This window comes from Lathyrus oleraceus, chromosome 4 (assembly GCF_024323335.1).
Source record: "Lathyrus oleraceus cultivar Zhongwan6 chromosome 4, CAAS_Psat_ZW6_1.0, whole genome shotgun sequence".
Classification (NCBI taxonomy): Eukaryota; Viridiplantae; Streptophyta; class Magnoliopsida; order Fabales; family Fabaceae; genus Lathyrus; species Lathyrus oleraceus.
Genome location: NC_066582.1, coordinates 433,428,918 through 433,445,491, shown reverse-complemented (window position 1 = coordinate 433,445,491; position 16,574 = coordinate 433,428,918). Strand labels below are relative to the sequence as shown.

General features: G+C 38.1%; 1 protein-coding gene across 1 annotated transcript; it reads right to left on the bottom strand.

Annotated features, from left to right (window-relative positions):
- Positions 1-2,852: 2,852 nt before the first annotated feature.
- On the bottom strand, positions 2,853-3,338 carry LOC127137839 (BON1-associated protein 2). The gene is made up of 2 exons (XM_051064261.1): positions 3,015-3,338; positions 2,853-2,939 (listed from the first exon to the last, which is right to left on the bottom strand). The coding sequence occupies exons 1-2, from the start codon at positions 3,336-3,338 to the stop codon at positions 2,853-2,855; spliced, it is 411 nt and encodes a 136-aa protein (XP_050920218.1).
- Positions 3,339-16,574: the final 13,236 nt, after the last annotated feature.

The window sequence follows — 16,574 nt, the reverse complement described above, 5'->3', positions numbered from 1 at the left end:
CCCCTCACAGTCCGAGAGTACTTCAGTCCCATTTCAACATGAAAGAGATTTTACTATTGTTAGGATTTATACAAGACTCTTCCTACTCTTCCTATACAGACACTAACAATCACACCAAGAACAATCCTCTTGGATTTTTCACTAAGTTCAAAAAGAGAACAATCATCCCTTTAATGAACCTCTTGTTTCCAACAATCCTGAACAATAAGGATACACAAAGTAATCTGAATTTTTTATAAGTATGTGAAATGGAATTGTATAAGTATCAATCTATGGATTGATCTTCTCCTTATAACAAACAAATCTCTTAATGATATACAAGTGTTCAGTATGAATGAAATGAAACTTAGAATTCTTTTCTATGAAGGTTAAGTGCAGAAAGTTTCACTCTTAAAATTCTGGTTTTAAACACTTATAGAATTTTTGAAAGATGAAGAGAATATGTGAATGTTTGAAAATTTGCAAAAGGAGATGAGATTAAAATCTGAAGAAATGGTGTTTATATAGCCCTAATGCACCTCTGCAAATGAGTACAAATCATGAAAGGATGTCATGCTTCAAGAACTAGTTTTGAAAACTAAAGGAATGAAAATATGCAATTTTTTCAGACACTAGTACAATGGTAAACGGTTAACCAAAAGTGGTTAATCGATTACACCCTTGTAACGTGCAAAAGATTTAAAAAAATTCTCCTGTTAATCGATTAGCACAATGTTGTTAACCGATTAACAACCCTGCAGAATGCAAAAATAGTTATTTTTCAAAGAGAATTTTTTTGGCAAGATACATCCAAATGTTTTAAACAAATATGATATGAATGTATGAGGACTTGAACACTTGTATACTCATTAGAAAGGTTGAATGCTATATACCTTATCATTCATGATCATTCCATAAGTATTTCTTCAAGACTTGACATAATATGAAACTTTCTTTGCTTGAGAAGTCTTTGAGTCATTTCTTTTTGTCAATCCATTCTTGCTTTGTAGAATCTTGTTATCATCAAAACACTTGAGAAGCATGCCTTCATAAAAAGTATAGCATTTGATTATAACACACTGATCACACCCCCACATCAGCATATACCTAAGCATATCGTCTATCCATAGAATCTCTCGCCTCACGTGAGCAAGACTCTTAAAACCATTATAAAACACCGTTTTACAGGACTTCTCGCAACCGTGAACGAACTCTAACAATCATACAACGTAATATACATACTAAGACTTATGAGTTCTCTTGCTCTTGCAGAAGGGATACGCACACCTGCATTTTTTAACTAGTACAGATACAATTTTAGATTTGTATTTTAAAAAAAATGAAGTTTTAATATTTTTCATTTTAAAAATCAATTATTTTTAAGTTTCAAATTTTTTCTGTATTTTGATGTTTTAGAGTTAATTTTATAACGTAAAAGTGTTAGATTGAGAAATTAAGGATGATGGTTAACAAAATTGTTTTAAAACATAAAATATTTAATAAATTTGTCTATTTAACCACATATACACCGACAAAATTGATCCCTAAAACATAATTGAAATTAAGATTTTTTTAACAACAAATATAATATATGTAATAAAATAAAGGGCAAATAGAGGTTTATAAAAAAATTATAATTAGAAAATAGATAACCTAGATTGGCTCAGTTGCTAAGGAAATGACTCACATATTGAGAGGTCGCGAATAATATATTAAAAATCGAACCAGTCATCGAACCGATGAGGATATTAAATTACCGGTTCATTGGTCGAACCACTGGATTATTGGTCAAACTGTGTGACTAAATCGGATAAAACCAAAAAATTCAGCTCAATAAACCTATCACTTTAACAAATATCAAAATTTCACAAGTTCATAATTTAAATTCAAATTAGAGTCAATTATAAATTTGAGTCAAATAATTGATTTAAAATTTTAATCAAAGTATCAATCTCAAATATGAAATTATGTTTGTTGTTTATCAATATGCATTATCATTTACTTTATGCAACACTTTCCGCCCATCTAATGAAAATCAATGATATCAATCCCATAGAAAAGAAAAGAAAATATGTTCAAATTCGGCAACCTATCATTACTATAATACCACAATAGCCTCTATATTTAACAATATCGTCAATAGGAAAGAATATCAACTTTCTCTTTCTTTTTAAATAATGAAAAACAATGTCGTTTTAATTTTAAAAAAAAACACTTAAACCATTGGTTTCTGGTTTTTACCGATTTTTACCGGTTCTCATTGATTCAATTACATATCCGATCCAACAATTAAGTCAAATCGATTACCACTCCGATTCTCAATTTAATCGGTCCGACCAACCGATCCAATCCAGTTTTTAAAACTATGGCCGTGAGTTCAACTTCCATGCGAATTTCTTTAGTAAGTGATATGTAAATAACTCATAAGCAATCTTTAAATCTTGTCCTAAACCTACTAAACTCTTGGTGTCCAAGTCACCTAGACTTTTTTTAAAAGAAAAACAAAATGGAAAAGAATCATATGCTACTTGATCTCGGCACATAAGAAATCATTAAATATATAGTGAATTTAAGTTTCCCAAAATAAATAAGCTATTCGAAATAAGAATATTTTAAAAAATATCATTCTCTCATTTATTTTTTTCTTTTAATTTCTGTAAAATTATCAATTGAAATTATTTATTATAGGACTACAAAGGGAGTAATTCATAAAACATGTAAATAAAAAGACTAAAATAAAGTAGGTTCGCATATAAAAAAAAAAGAAAAAACAGAGTACTAGTACGTGGTACCGTCTGGAACAGAGAATAACAAACACAGAAAAGAAAAACAAGACAAGTAACATCAAACAGCAAACCAAGCATCAAACAAATTCAAACACTGTCAATGTCAGTGTAGTTTGGAATACCAGTAACAACAACACCATGTGCAACAACAACGTGCTCCTCAGTTTCTTCTTCCTAAACAACCCTAACGGAGAAATTAATAACTCCGTTACAAAGGCCATTCCAATCTCTCAAAGTATAACTCAAAACCTGCAAACTGGTTTCCGGAACCGAACCTCCGAGGAAATCCGAAACCGCTATTCTTGCGACACCGACGTCTCTCACACCTGTTGTCGTTTGGTACTTTACCTCGAACGAGATGGACCTTGCGTAGGTCGAGAGTTCCACCGTGAACTTCTCGTTCCATGAAAGGACGTTACCTTCGCCGGTGCTCAACGGCGTTGTGTGGGTGGTGGTTGATTCGGCGCGAACTACGACGAAGATGTTCGTTGTTACTGGCTCTCCGTTCACGTGGATATCTTGGGCTGATAAAACTGTTAGCTCTAGAGTTTTTGGTTTGTCTCTTGCTTCCATTTTTTTGACTAAAGATTCAAATTTTTGAAATGTTTGAGAGATGAAAGGAGTTTATAGAATGAATAAAAGACGTTACTGTAATAATTGCCAGAATAAAATACTATAGTACTATGCAATTCAAGTATATCTTATCATTTTTTTTTTGTCAGAAAATAACTTTTTAAAGATATTGTTGTATTAAAAAAGTTTTTTTTATCAAGTCTGGTCGTTGAAAATTTATATTTATAAATAAATAAATAAAATTTCAAAAAAGTACGGGAGCAGCAATTTATGGATTTTTTACCTAATTAATCCACATTTTCGAAGAAATTCCCAAAATAATCCAGTTTTCAAAAAAATTCCCAATATACCCCACTTTTAGAGGGAGGCGCCAATTGGATTGGCGCCCCCTCTTAAAAATTGCAAGGAGGCGCCAATTGGATTGGCTAGGGCACCTGCCCTAGCCAATCCAATTGGCGCCTATGTGTAATTTTTAAGAGGGGGCGCCAATCCAATTGGCGCCTCCCTTAAAAAAGCCTCAAATGAAAAAACTTCCAACATGAAAGTTGTAGATCTTTTCAAGACAATGAATTTGGATATAAGTTTTGCAACATTTGGATTTTTTTTGAGAAAGTTATGGGCAGTTGAAGTTGGACTTCTGAGTTTTTCAACTGTTATCAGACCGATAATGTTTTGTATTATTGCATGTGTTTCTTTTAGGAATATGAATTTTTGTCCAACATAACATTTGAACTAGACATCTTAAATTTTCCAATTCACTTGGTCCCACCTCAAAATAATTAAAAATGAGTGAGTTAGATCCCTGCGAACTTGACCCAAAATTAGGGTTTCTGTCAAAATGACCTATAATGTTTTGAAATTAATGATGAGCTTCCAAGTTTCAAATGGATTTTTGATGAACATGAAAGTTGTTCATATGGCGACTGTTGTTAAAACTTGAATGGAGGCGCCAATTGGATTGGCTAGGGCAGGTGCCCTAGCCTAGGGTAGGTGCCCTAGCCAATCCAATTGACGCCTATGTGTATGTTTTAAAAGGAGGCGCCAACTCAATTGCCGAGTCCCTCATAAAATGCCTTTTTTGTCTTATAAATAGATGCGTAGTGTGACCTATTGTTCCACAATTCATATAATCATTTGGCTATCATGTTTGGTGTTCGTCGCCGATACGGTAAGGTGATTTATGCGAGAGACAAACCTCAATTGCTGATGCTGTTTTGGAACATCACCACGTTAGATCAACTGAAGAGGGAGCTGGTTCGATGGTTAGACGGGAAAATACCAGAAGGGGAAAAAATCAGAAGTATTGAGAGACTTGACAGTATCTTTGGTTGGGTGCGAATGAAGACTGATAAGGATGCTAGGAAAATGATGTTCGGTCGAGACGATATTAATTTGATTGTTGTAATCAGTTAGAATTATTTATGTTTTCAGATGTTTTATACTGATGTTGGTTATGAAACTCGTTGTAACAAGAACTTAATGATATATAATGATTGATTGTTACAGAAATACAATGTTACAAAAAGCATAAGATCTAGATACAATGTTACAAATAGCTTAAGATCTAGATATCATGTTACAATAAGCTTAAGATCTAGATGATGCTCCTTGATTGGGACAGTTGTTTTTGTTGTGTCCTGGTTGACGACAGATACTACATAATCTTATCATTTTATCTGTGGAATCCATCTCTGTTCTTATACGTGTGCTGTTTGGCCTTCCTTTCTTCTTTCTACTTTCTACGCATCTCTTCATTGTGCCAAACAATATCTCCTTCATATGGAGGCCAGTAATCCTCCATTGGTAGTACTGAAAAGCTTTGACTATATACATTCATGATGGTGTTGGCCTTGTACACATCAGATAAATGGGTGTAAGCGTCTTGACGAGTATAAGCGCATGCTGCAATGACATGGGAGCAAGGTAAAGGAGAATTGCGGTCCAAAACGCAGCGGAAATTAAAAATTTCTCCTTTAGAGATCCTTACGAATGGTCATGATCAGTGATAGAGTATTTACCTCTTGTGACGGTTGAAACCTTTGGTGCAGATCTCTTGTGATGATCAAAACCTTTGATGCAAATCCACGAAGCGATCACGAACGTTGAACGATGACAACGTCTCTACTCAGTCCACACGAACGGGTTCCTTCAATCTCAGTGCTAGCTGGTACGAATGAAGGCTTTGAGTGAGAGAGAAAGAGAGAGTGAAAATGAAAAGAATGCAACCGCAAATTTTTGCTTCTGCACAAGGGTTCTATTTATAGAACCACTTGTGTGGGCTTCAAGCTAAAAGCCCACTTAAGTGTATTTTGGCCCATATCTTATAATATGCCCAAAATCACTTAAGCCCATGGTACCTTATCATATTTCGTATTCTACTCAAGTACACCATACCTTACGATGTTCTATAATTTACTTAAGGGCACCGTACCTTACGGTATTCCTTAGTTACTCTATCTCTCATCAATCCGTCCTTTGTGTGTGACCCTGTAGGTTTTCGTGACGTTGGCAATTATATTAAATCACGCATTTAATATAATAAACAGTGAGCGGTATCTAGCAACACATCACTGCTACCCAAGACACGAAAATGTCATGTGATCTGACAATTCCTTCTGTGATAATACTTATGTGTATAATTACCCTTTTGCCCTTATGTCTATATTGAACACAAGGCATAGACCGTGTCATCCTTGTCCAGTTCAATATTGGGCCCATAGACATTTATCCTGTTATGCAGGATGGGCAAATTCCATCTAGGTCACTCATGTCCCTCAGCATGCTTTGTGGAGTACCCATCAACTGTCTTTATGGTTATCCAGTTACGGACAACGTTGGATCAGCAATAAAGCACTCGACTCTACATCTAGGATCCATAGTGGTTTCAGGTCGAAGAGTGGAATACACTATTATCACCATGAGAATAACTTATGACACCTTGCATAACTTTCTATATAGTATTCTCATAGCGGGTCAATCCGGTATAAATATTACTCCTAATATTCATACCTATGTTTAAGACTTGATAACTCTTTATCCATGATCCATGAGATGTGATCATCAGCCTACAAACATAATAGTCTTAATGCTTTAATGTTATCCCACTTCACACTAAAGCTCGACTACGGATACTTTAGGAATAATGTCCTTATGTTTAATGTGTTCTCATGATTAAGTCACACTTAATACATTAAACGGACTATCTATTCCAGGGACTTTATTAATCAACCATAATAAAGAGAATGCCTTTTATTATTCGATACAAGTACCAAAATGTATTGGCCTCTAGGGCTTACACCAACAATCTCCCACTAGCACTAGAGCCAATCAGGCATACCCCGTATGCCCATTGATCTAGTATGGCCATCATGCTTCTGCTGCGCAAGAGGCTTTGTCAGTGGGTCAACTATATTGTCAAGTGTAGGTACTTTACATATTTTGACATCTCCTCTATCTATTATCTCTCGAATGAGATGATAACGCCTAAGTATGTGTTTGGATCGTCGGTGAGATCTAGGCTCCTTAGCTTGTGCGATAGCACCATCATAATAGAGACCAATGGGATCCACAATGCTAGGGACTATGCCAAGTTCACTAATGAACTTTTTGATCCAAACAACTCCCTTTTCTGCATTTGAGGCAGCAATATACTCGGCCTCGGTTGTAGAATCAGCAACTGTATTTTGCTTTGAAATTTTCAAACTCACAGTGCCACCATTTCAGCAAAACACATAACCATTGGAATCATTCATATTAAAGCGTCTCAGCACCTTGTCTATGTACTCTGACTTAGACCAAGCATTTTATGATCTATCTCTATATATTCTGATTCCTAATATATAGGCTGCTTCACCTAGGTCCTTCATAGATAAGCATTTCCCCACCCAAGACTTTGCTTGTCGCAGGGTAGGGATATCGTTTCCAATAAGTAATATGTCATCTATATATAATACCAGGAATACGATCATGCTCCCACTAACCTTCTTATAGACACAAGGCTCATCTTCGTTCTTGATGAATCCATATTGTTTTACTGTTTCATCAAAACGAAGATTCCATGAGTAGGTCACAAGCTCATCTTGATCCATGAGTAATACATCACCTTGATCAGATATCCATATATCTCAGGTAGGTGACGTATCCTTCCTGACCTACGTTGGTCTTGTTCTACTTGAGCAGGTTGCTCTTACACAACCACTTGTGTTTCCTGCTCTAATTCCTCCATAGGTGTATCGATAATTTGTGATTCTTGAATTTCTTCAAGTTCTACTTTCCTCCCACTGATTCCTTTGGAAATAAAATCCCTCTCTAGGAAAACTCAGGTTCGAGCGACAAACATTTTGCCCTCAGAAGGATTGTAGAAATAATATCCTCTTGTTTCTTTAGGATACCCCACAAATAAGCATTTGTCAAATTTGGGCTCAAGCTTAGTTGAAACTTGTCATTTCACATAAACCTCGCAACCCCAAATCTTTATGTAAGACATATGTGGTTTCTTACCACTCCATATCTCATATGGTGTCTTCTCAACCTTTTTGGATGGAACACGGTTAAGTGTGTAAGTTGCTGTCAATAGCGCATGTCCCCAAAAGGAGTTTGGAAGATCGGCGTGACTCATCATGGATCAGACCATGTCTAACAGGGTTCGATTTCTTCTCCCAGATACACCATTCCATTGGGGTGTTCCAGGAGGAGTAAGTTGGGATAGGATCCCACACTCTTTCAGATGGTCATCAAACTTTAGGCTTAAATACTCACCGCCTCGATCTGATCGAAGAGTTTTAATATTCTTACCTAGTTGGTTTTGTACTTCATTCTTGAATTCCTTGAACTTTTCAAAGGACTTTGATTTGTGTTTCATTAAATACACACAACCGTATCTACTGAAATCATCGATAAATGAAGTACTGAAAACCTCCTCTGGCTGGAATGTTCAGTGGTCCACATACATCAGTATGTATGAGGGCCAAAAGATCATTAGCTCTTTCACCTTTTCCTGTGAATGGAGATTTTGTCATCTTCCAAGTACTTTGGGCAGTTTCTCTTCCAGTGTCCGGTCTTACCGCAATGGAAGCAGGTGCCTGCCTTTGTTATGCCTCCACTAGGCCTCAAAACAGTAACAGTGGGTCTGGGTTTGGCAACTTCCTTGCCCTTCCCTTTATCACCCTGCCTGGTGGGCCTTTTGTTCTGTCTCTTTCCATTTCCGATCATCAGAATGGACTTCCCTTTTGTCTTCAGATTCTGCTCGGCAGTTCTCAACATGGCGAGCAGTTCAGGAAGAGATTTGTCCATATCAATCATATTGAAATTTAGGACAAATTGACTGAAACTATCTGGCAACGATTGCAAGACCAAATCAGTCGCAAGTTCCTTTCCGAGGGGAAAACTCAACCTTTCAAGCTTTTCCATATACCCAATCATCTTGAGCACATGGGGACTTATAGGGGCTCCCTCAGCTAACTTGCCTTAAAAAAAAAAGGGTTTTTGAAACTTCAAACCTCTCATGCCTTGCTTGCTCTTGATAGAGCATCTTCATGTGTTCGATCATATCGAACTCTATCATGTTCTCATGTTGCTTTTGCAACTCTGAGTTCATGACATCCAGCATGAGACAAGCAGTTTCATTGGCATCATCGACATGCTTCTTATAAGCATATCTTTCTGCCTTAGGTGCAGAACTAAGAGGTTCCTCTTCAGGAACAGGTGTCTCCAAGACATACAGCTTTCTATTATGTTTGAGGACAATCCTCAGGTTTCGGTGTCAATCCAGAAAATTTGTCCCAGACAATTTTTCCTTATCAAGGATTGATCTCAAGATGTTGTTAGAGGTGTTTGCTGTCATGGTTATCTACATAAGGATTAAGAAAATATAAGTATCATTGACATATTTAATTAGGCCTTTAATCAAATATGCTCCCACTATTTTACTCAAAACAAATGACCCTCATCATTTGATTCGGAAAACCCCGTTGGTTGATTTTCTAGTGGGTCGAGATCCATATTTCACTTCGTTCTAAGTCCGCGTAGGCGGATTACACAAAACTAGGTTATTTAGGTAGGAACTCCTTCCAATTGTATCTCATACAACTCTCAAAAAGTTTCAGTTGGGTGAATAACTCCTTATTCCAATCCATCATATGGATCATTCCCAACTCTTGCTTCTAAACATATATATAATCTCATTATAATTTGTTTAGTTAAGTTTGACCCATTGTTTTAACAGTTGGATATTACAATTATCCCATCGCACCTTACTAATATATAGATCATGCACCTCGCGTAGGCGAAACCTACATTATCCATTACTAGTCTTGATGAGTGTTAAAACTTGGAAAGCATAAACTTAATATTTAATTTTGAGGGAATTGCAATTGTTATGATCTCACCGGCTTATTTATCATATAAATCGTCTCTCACATGCATCAACATACATTCACATACATTCACATGCATCAACATACATACACAATGAAACAGTTATGGCCCCTAGCGCAATTGTTCTCCCAAGCCAATGAGAGAACCTAAGCTAACCTAATAACGATCTAAGCTTCTCCAAGCAAGATCTTCAAGGTTGTCCTCCTTTGATCTTCAAGGTTGTCCTCCTTTGATATTGAAATCTTCTCTTTATTCATAACATTGTCTTCTTCTCTTTCTTCATAACATTACATTCCAGAAGAAACTCGTTTTACATACGAGGGATTGAGATGAGAAAAGAAGTTACATTAAGAGATCAAAAGGAGAGGCACGACACGCAAGTCGTATTTAAAACCCAAAACAAAATAAAGGACAACTAAGGCCATAACTGATCACCACAAGGCAATAATAATAAACACATTGTCATTTGAAATGGACATTGTTTTGCATCAACACAACCCTTGCGTAGTCAAAACAGAAACCCCACTCTGTGTGTGTGACGACCGTCACAAGGCATGTGATGACCGTCACGTCCTTGTTACGACCGTCACGGGCGTCACGCAGCGTGTTACGACCGTCACGTCCTTGTTACGACCGTCACGGGCGTCACGCAGCGTGTTACGACCGTCACGCATCTTGTTACGACCGTTACGCATCTTGTTACGCTCGTCACGAATCCATCTTGTTACGCTTGTTACGCTCGTCATACGAGCTTCACGCGGCCAAGATAACAGACTTTGAAACAGTCAACACGCTCGTCACACGAGCTTCACGCAGCCAAAATAACAAACTTTGAAACAGTCAACAGACGTGTTCCAAAAGCCCTAAATTCACAACTCTTTGACTCCTTGACGGCACAACCCTTGCGCCGTTACCAACCCTAATGCGCCAATTTCAGACCGTCAAACACACCTCGATTGTTGATTCAGTATGATTGATCAACAGGTCATTGCTTCACCATACTAATGTCGGATTCCGAAGCAAATGACCATTGATCGCTCAAAGGAAAACAATCATTTAGTGTTCGAATGAATGAAACAGAAACAGTATATCACATATACCGTACTTTGCATTAGGATTACTTATATCATATATAAGTTGATCGGTCTCAATTGCGTAACCTATGGACGATCGATGTATCGCTGCTTCACCATACTAATGTCGGATTCCGAAGCATAGTCAGCATCAATCATCCAACTTATACACTCATGATGCCAAATTTAATTGCCCTTTTAATTAATCGATTCATTCTGTCTTTTAATCATATTAATACAGAAATTAAACAGCTATCCGATTCATGGTTTCGTAAGTGGCTCTGATACCACTGAAGGAGAATTGCGGTCCAAAACGCAGCGGAAATTAAAAATTTCTCCTTTAGAGATCCTTACGAATGGTCATGATCAGTGATAGAGTATTTACCTCTTGTGACGGTTGAAACCTTTGGTGCAGATCTCTTGTGATGATCAAAACCTTTGATGCAAATCCACGAAGCGATCACGAACGTTGAACGATGACAACGTCTCTACTCAGTCCACACGAACGGGTTCCTTCAATCTCAGTGCTAGCTGGTACGAATGAAGGCTTTGAGTGAGAGAGAAAGAGAGAGTGAAAACGAAAAGAATGCAACCGCAAATTTTTTTGCTTCTGCACAAGGGTTCTATTTATAGAACCACTTGTGTGGGCTTCAAGCTAAAAGCCCACTTAAGTGTATTTTGGCCCATATCTTATAATATGCCCAAAATCACTTAAGCCCGTGGTACCTTACCATATTTCGTATTCTACTCAAGTACACCATACCTTACGATGTTCTATAATTTACTTAAGGGCACCGTACCTTACGGTATTCCTTAGTTACTCTATCTCTCATCAATCCGTCCTTTGTGTGTGACCCTGTAGGTTTTCGTGACGTTGACAATTATATTAAATCACGCATTTAATATAATAAACAGTGAGCGGTATCTAGCAACACATCACTGCTACCCAAGACACGAAAATATCATGTGATCTGACAATTCCTTCTGTGATAATACTTATGTGTATAATTACCCTTTTGCCCTTATGTCTATATTGAACACAAGGCATAGACCGTGTCATCCTTGTCCAGTTCAATATTGGGCCCATAGACATTTATCCTGTTATGCAGGATGGGCAAATTCCATCTAGGTCACTCATGTCCCTCAGCATGCTTTGTGGAGTACCCATCAACTGTCTTTATGGTTATCCAGTTACGGACAACGTTGGATCAGCAATAAAGCACTCGACTCTACATCTAGGATCCATAGTGGTTTCAGGTCGAAGAGTGGAATACACTATTATCACCATGAGAATAACTTATGACACCTTGCATAACTTTCTATATAGTATTCTCATAGCGGGTCAATCCGGTATAAATATTACTCCTAATATTCATACCTATGTTTAAGACTTGATAACTCTTTATCCATGATCCATGAGATGTGATCATCAGCCTACAAACATAATAGTCTTAATGCTTTAATGTTATCCCACTTCACACTAAAGCTCGACTACGGATACTTTAGGAATAATGTCCTTATGTTTAATGTGTTCTCATGATTAAGTCACACTTAATACATTAAACGGACTATCTATTCCAGGGACTTTATTAATCAACCATAATAAAGAGAATGCCTTTTATTATTCGATACAAGTACCAAAATGTATTGGCCTCTAGGGCTTACACCAACACAAGGTATGCGGAAGGCCTGAAATTTTCCACAATCGCACCAACTTCTGTGTAGTTTAACCGCGTAGGCTAAATTTGGTCTCCCCTCGCTGTTGCCCATTGTTTCCTGGACGCTGAAATTTTGTCTATGACGGTCAAACACTGTTACAGCGTGTGTCGTAGCTTTGATGCTCTCCTCTTTCATGACCTTCATGCAACATTCACTGAATACTTGTCCGGACATTAACACTGCACTCCATCTTTCACCTCTGCTTGCGAACATAGAAGCCAACCTATAATAGGTTGATCTTACCAAGGCGGTTATGGGCAGGTTTCGAATTCCTTTGAAAACCCCGTTCATGCATTCCACAATGTTTGTTGTCATGTGGCCCCATCGACAACCACCGTCAAATGCTCTTATCCACTTCTCTACTGGGATGTTATTTATCCATCTCCCCGCGTCTTCATTAGACAGTCGAATCTCATCACGATAATATTGAAAAGACGGTTGAGTTAAAGCATACCCAGCATTCACCACCTTCTTGGGAAGATTCTTATCTTTTATAGCACGCATGAAGTTTTGTGCAATGTGTCTGATACAGTAGACATGTGTAGAAGGAGGATCATGCCATCCGTTGTCATGGTTGTTGTAGGCACTTTCGATGGCAGCATGTCTATCAGAAATCAGACATAGATTGGCTTGTGGAGCGACATGCGTTCTGAGATGTCGAAGAAAGAAACCCCATCCAGCAGCCGTTTCACCTTCAACAAGAGCAAAGGCAATGGGAAATACATTGTTGTTACCGTCTTGTGCAACTGCCATGAGCAACATACCCTTGTATTTTCCGTATAACCAAGTGCCATCAATTTGCAGGAGAGGTTTGCAGAAAGCGAAACCTTTGATGCACGGGTCAAATGCCCAAAAGAGACGGTGAAATATTCTATTACCTGTAGCACAGGTTCCGTCTGGCATCATTGCTGGCATTGTCTCCAGAATTGCCACAGTTCCTGGGACATAAGTTTTTAGTGCCCATAAAAACCGTGGTAATTCCTTGAATGAGTCCTCCCAGTTGCCGAAAACCTGCTCAACAGCCTTTGTCCTCGCAATCCATGCTTTCTTGTAAGATGGAGTATAATTATATGTTGTTCGGATATGGGATATAATTATACTCACCTTCACTGATGGGTCTTTATTTACCAATGGCAGAATGTCTCGACATATCAAAGTTGTGCTCAGTTTACGGTGATCTTGTTGAACGGTTGTTGCGACGCAACTGTGTGGTGGGTCTATTGAAGCGATCTCCCAAGAGTCATTTTTCTTCTTATAAGATGCAGCCAAACGAAACTTACAAAGCATGTTACGACATTCGATAACATACCTTCTAGAATCAGTGCGTTTCACCGTAAAGTCAGCAAAGTTGTTCATGTGGTATTTTTTGATTGCCAAGACACATTCCTCTTTGGTACGAAACATGTCTCCAACCTTTAATTCGCCTACTGGTCTCGGATACGGATTATAGAAGACACTGTCGGACATTTCATCGTCGTGAAGATCCATATTTGTCATATGTTGAGGAGGAATATAGGCATGAGTAGGAGGTATGGTTGGTGGTTGAGCCTCATCTTCATCGTCGTTATTCAGGATGTGATCAACCTGTATCTCAGTCTCCTCTTCTTCTTCATCAACAACATCGACCTCTACTTCTGCTTCTGGGTTGAGTTCATCTGACCATTGTGCATCATCTGCAGCATCTCCACCAGCTGGATCCTGATCTGTTAGTTGAGACTGTTGAGACGGTATACATGGTTGTAGAGTAATGTACAACTCGATACAATCCATGCCTGAATGTTCATGACTAAGAAACATGCTTTCAACATCTTCATCGTCTCGTATCTTTAGGGGGAAAAACTTGCATTGACCATTCTCAAAAAATATAGGATTCTGATATGTCATCTTTGACACAATACCTGATGCTATAAAGGATTGTATTCTTTTTTTGAAATGCAAAAAGGTTGCATTTCTCTTCATCGTGACTCTAATGGTATCAGTGTTTCTAAAACAAAAACCATGAAGCTCAGACTCAAAAGTTTCACCGTTGCAGTGAACGTTGATACTGTATAATGATGAAGATGACATTTTGGAGATGAAAACTATTTTGCAAGTGCAGATGAATGTGAGTGAAGATGAAAAGTATTTTGCAGATGATAAGTATTAATGTGAGTGAAGATGAATGTGAGTGAAGATGAAAAGTATTTTGGAGATGAAAAGTATTTTGCAAGTGCAGATGAATGTGATAGTAAGACACTTAAATAGATGGTATCAATGTCTCACATTGAAGCTAGTCTGAGATACCGTGTCAAGCATGCAAGTAATTTCTAAGATGAGGTGTCTGTCATGCAATACAGTGTGAGTTGATGTGTCAAGCATGCTAGCTAGTCAAGAGTTGATGTGTCTGTCATGCAAGACAGTGTGAGTTGATGTGTCAAGCATGCTAGCTAGTCAAGAGTTGATGTGTCTGTCATGCAAGACAGAAGTGAGTATTCAGCATGCAGGATACTAGAGAGCCACGTGTCTGAGATGACGTGTCAATCCTGCAAGACAGTGTGAGTTGATGTGTCAACCAGGCAAGCCATCAAGAAGCTAGTCATCAGCATGCAGGAGACAAGACAGACACGTGTCGGACACCTAAGATGGTCAGAGATGATGTGTCAACCAGGCAAGCTATCAAGAAGCTAGTCATCAGCATGCAGGAGACAAGACAGACACGTGTCGGACACCTAAGATGGTCAGAGATGATGTGTCAATCATGCAAGCCATCAAGAAGCTAGTCATCAGCATGCAGGAGACAAGACAGACACGTGTCGGACACCTAAGATGGTCAGAGATGATGTGTCAATCATGCAAGCCATCCATAAGTGATTTGTTTAGCATGCAGGAGACAACAATGCCACTTGTCAGACATGCAGAAGGTGGCGCCAATTGGTTTGGCGCCTACCTTTAAGGCTTGTACATGGTCGCCAATTTGAATGGCGCCCCCATGGAGTCAGTCCTTGAAACCAAGCATTCAGAACTAGCCTTGCATGCATGTACCCTATGGTATCGCCAATTTGAATGGCGCCCCCACTTTAATATTGCACATGGTCGCCAAATGAGGTGGAGACACCATGCAAACACAATTTTTCATGCACTCCTCCATTTGCCTATAAATTGATCCACTCCTTCAACAATTCTTCCACACCAACATTCTCACTACTTCATCTACATTTCTCACTACTTCATCTACATTACTTCTTTTACAATTTCATCTTCAACAAAATCTTCCATTTTCATCTACACCAACTCCCCAACAATATGTCTTTACTCACAATGGGCGAAACACACAGAGGAACAGTTGCAAACATCGCGACATACGTAAGTTTTTTCTTATACTTCTTTTTTATGTTTCATCTCCACCAACCCCATTTTATTTTTAAATACCGACTTAGTCAAGTGTTACATTATTTCTATTATAGGAGGTCTCAAGGTTTCGAACTCGAGTCCACGAATTTGTCCCAATGGACCCGATGATTCAACCTTATGTTGAACTCGCCGGTTTTGGTCACCTTAGCAAAATTATGTCTTGGTCTATAGATAACAAGTTCATTCTAGCCTTATGCAAAAGATGGAGGTCAGAGACACACATATTTTGGTTTCCAACCGGTGAGTGTACCGTGACGTTAGAAGACGTCTACATGCTTTTAGGACTACGAATTGAAGGCAAAGCTGTTAATGGTAAGACCAACTATGCAAATTCAATTTGCATGGAGCTTTTAAACACTGATTTGTTAGATGATAATGCTAGGGGACAAGGTATATTACTTTCACGCCTAAAGTCATATTATAATAGTTTTTATTTAGATGAGCATTCTACCGAAGATGCTTAAATCATCAAAACTAGGTGTTACATTATGTTGTTACTAGGATCCTTTTTATTTCCCGAAGGTAGTGGTTCTAGCATGCATATTATGTACTTACCTTTACTTAGACATATAGATAGAATAGGTAGTTATAGTTGGGGATCCGCATGTCTAGCCTATCTCTATAGTTCTTTGTGCAAAAACTCCCACAAAGATACTTCTACATTTTCTGGATGTGCTGT

Coding starts and splice junctions, on each gene's coding strand:
- LOC127137839 (XM_051064261.1), bottom strand. CDS start 3,338: ATGGAAGCAAGAGACAAACCAAAAACTCTAGAGCTAACAGTTTTATCA. Junction 2,940..3,014: donor TTCCGGAAACCAGTTTGCAG/GTTTTGAGTTAT, acceptor AGGGTTGTTTAG/GAAGAAGAAACTGAGGAGCA.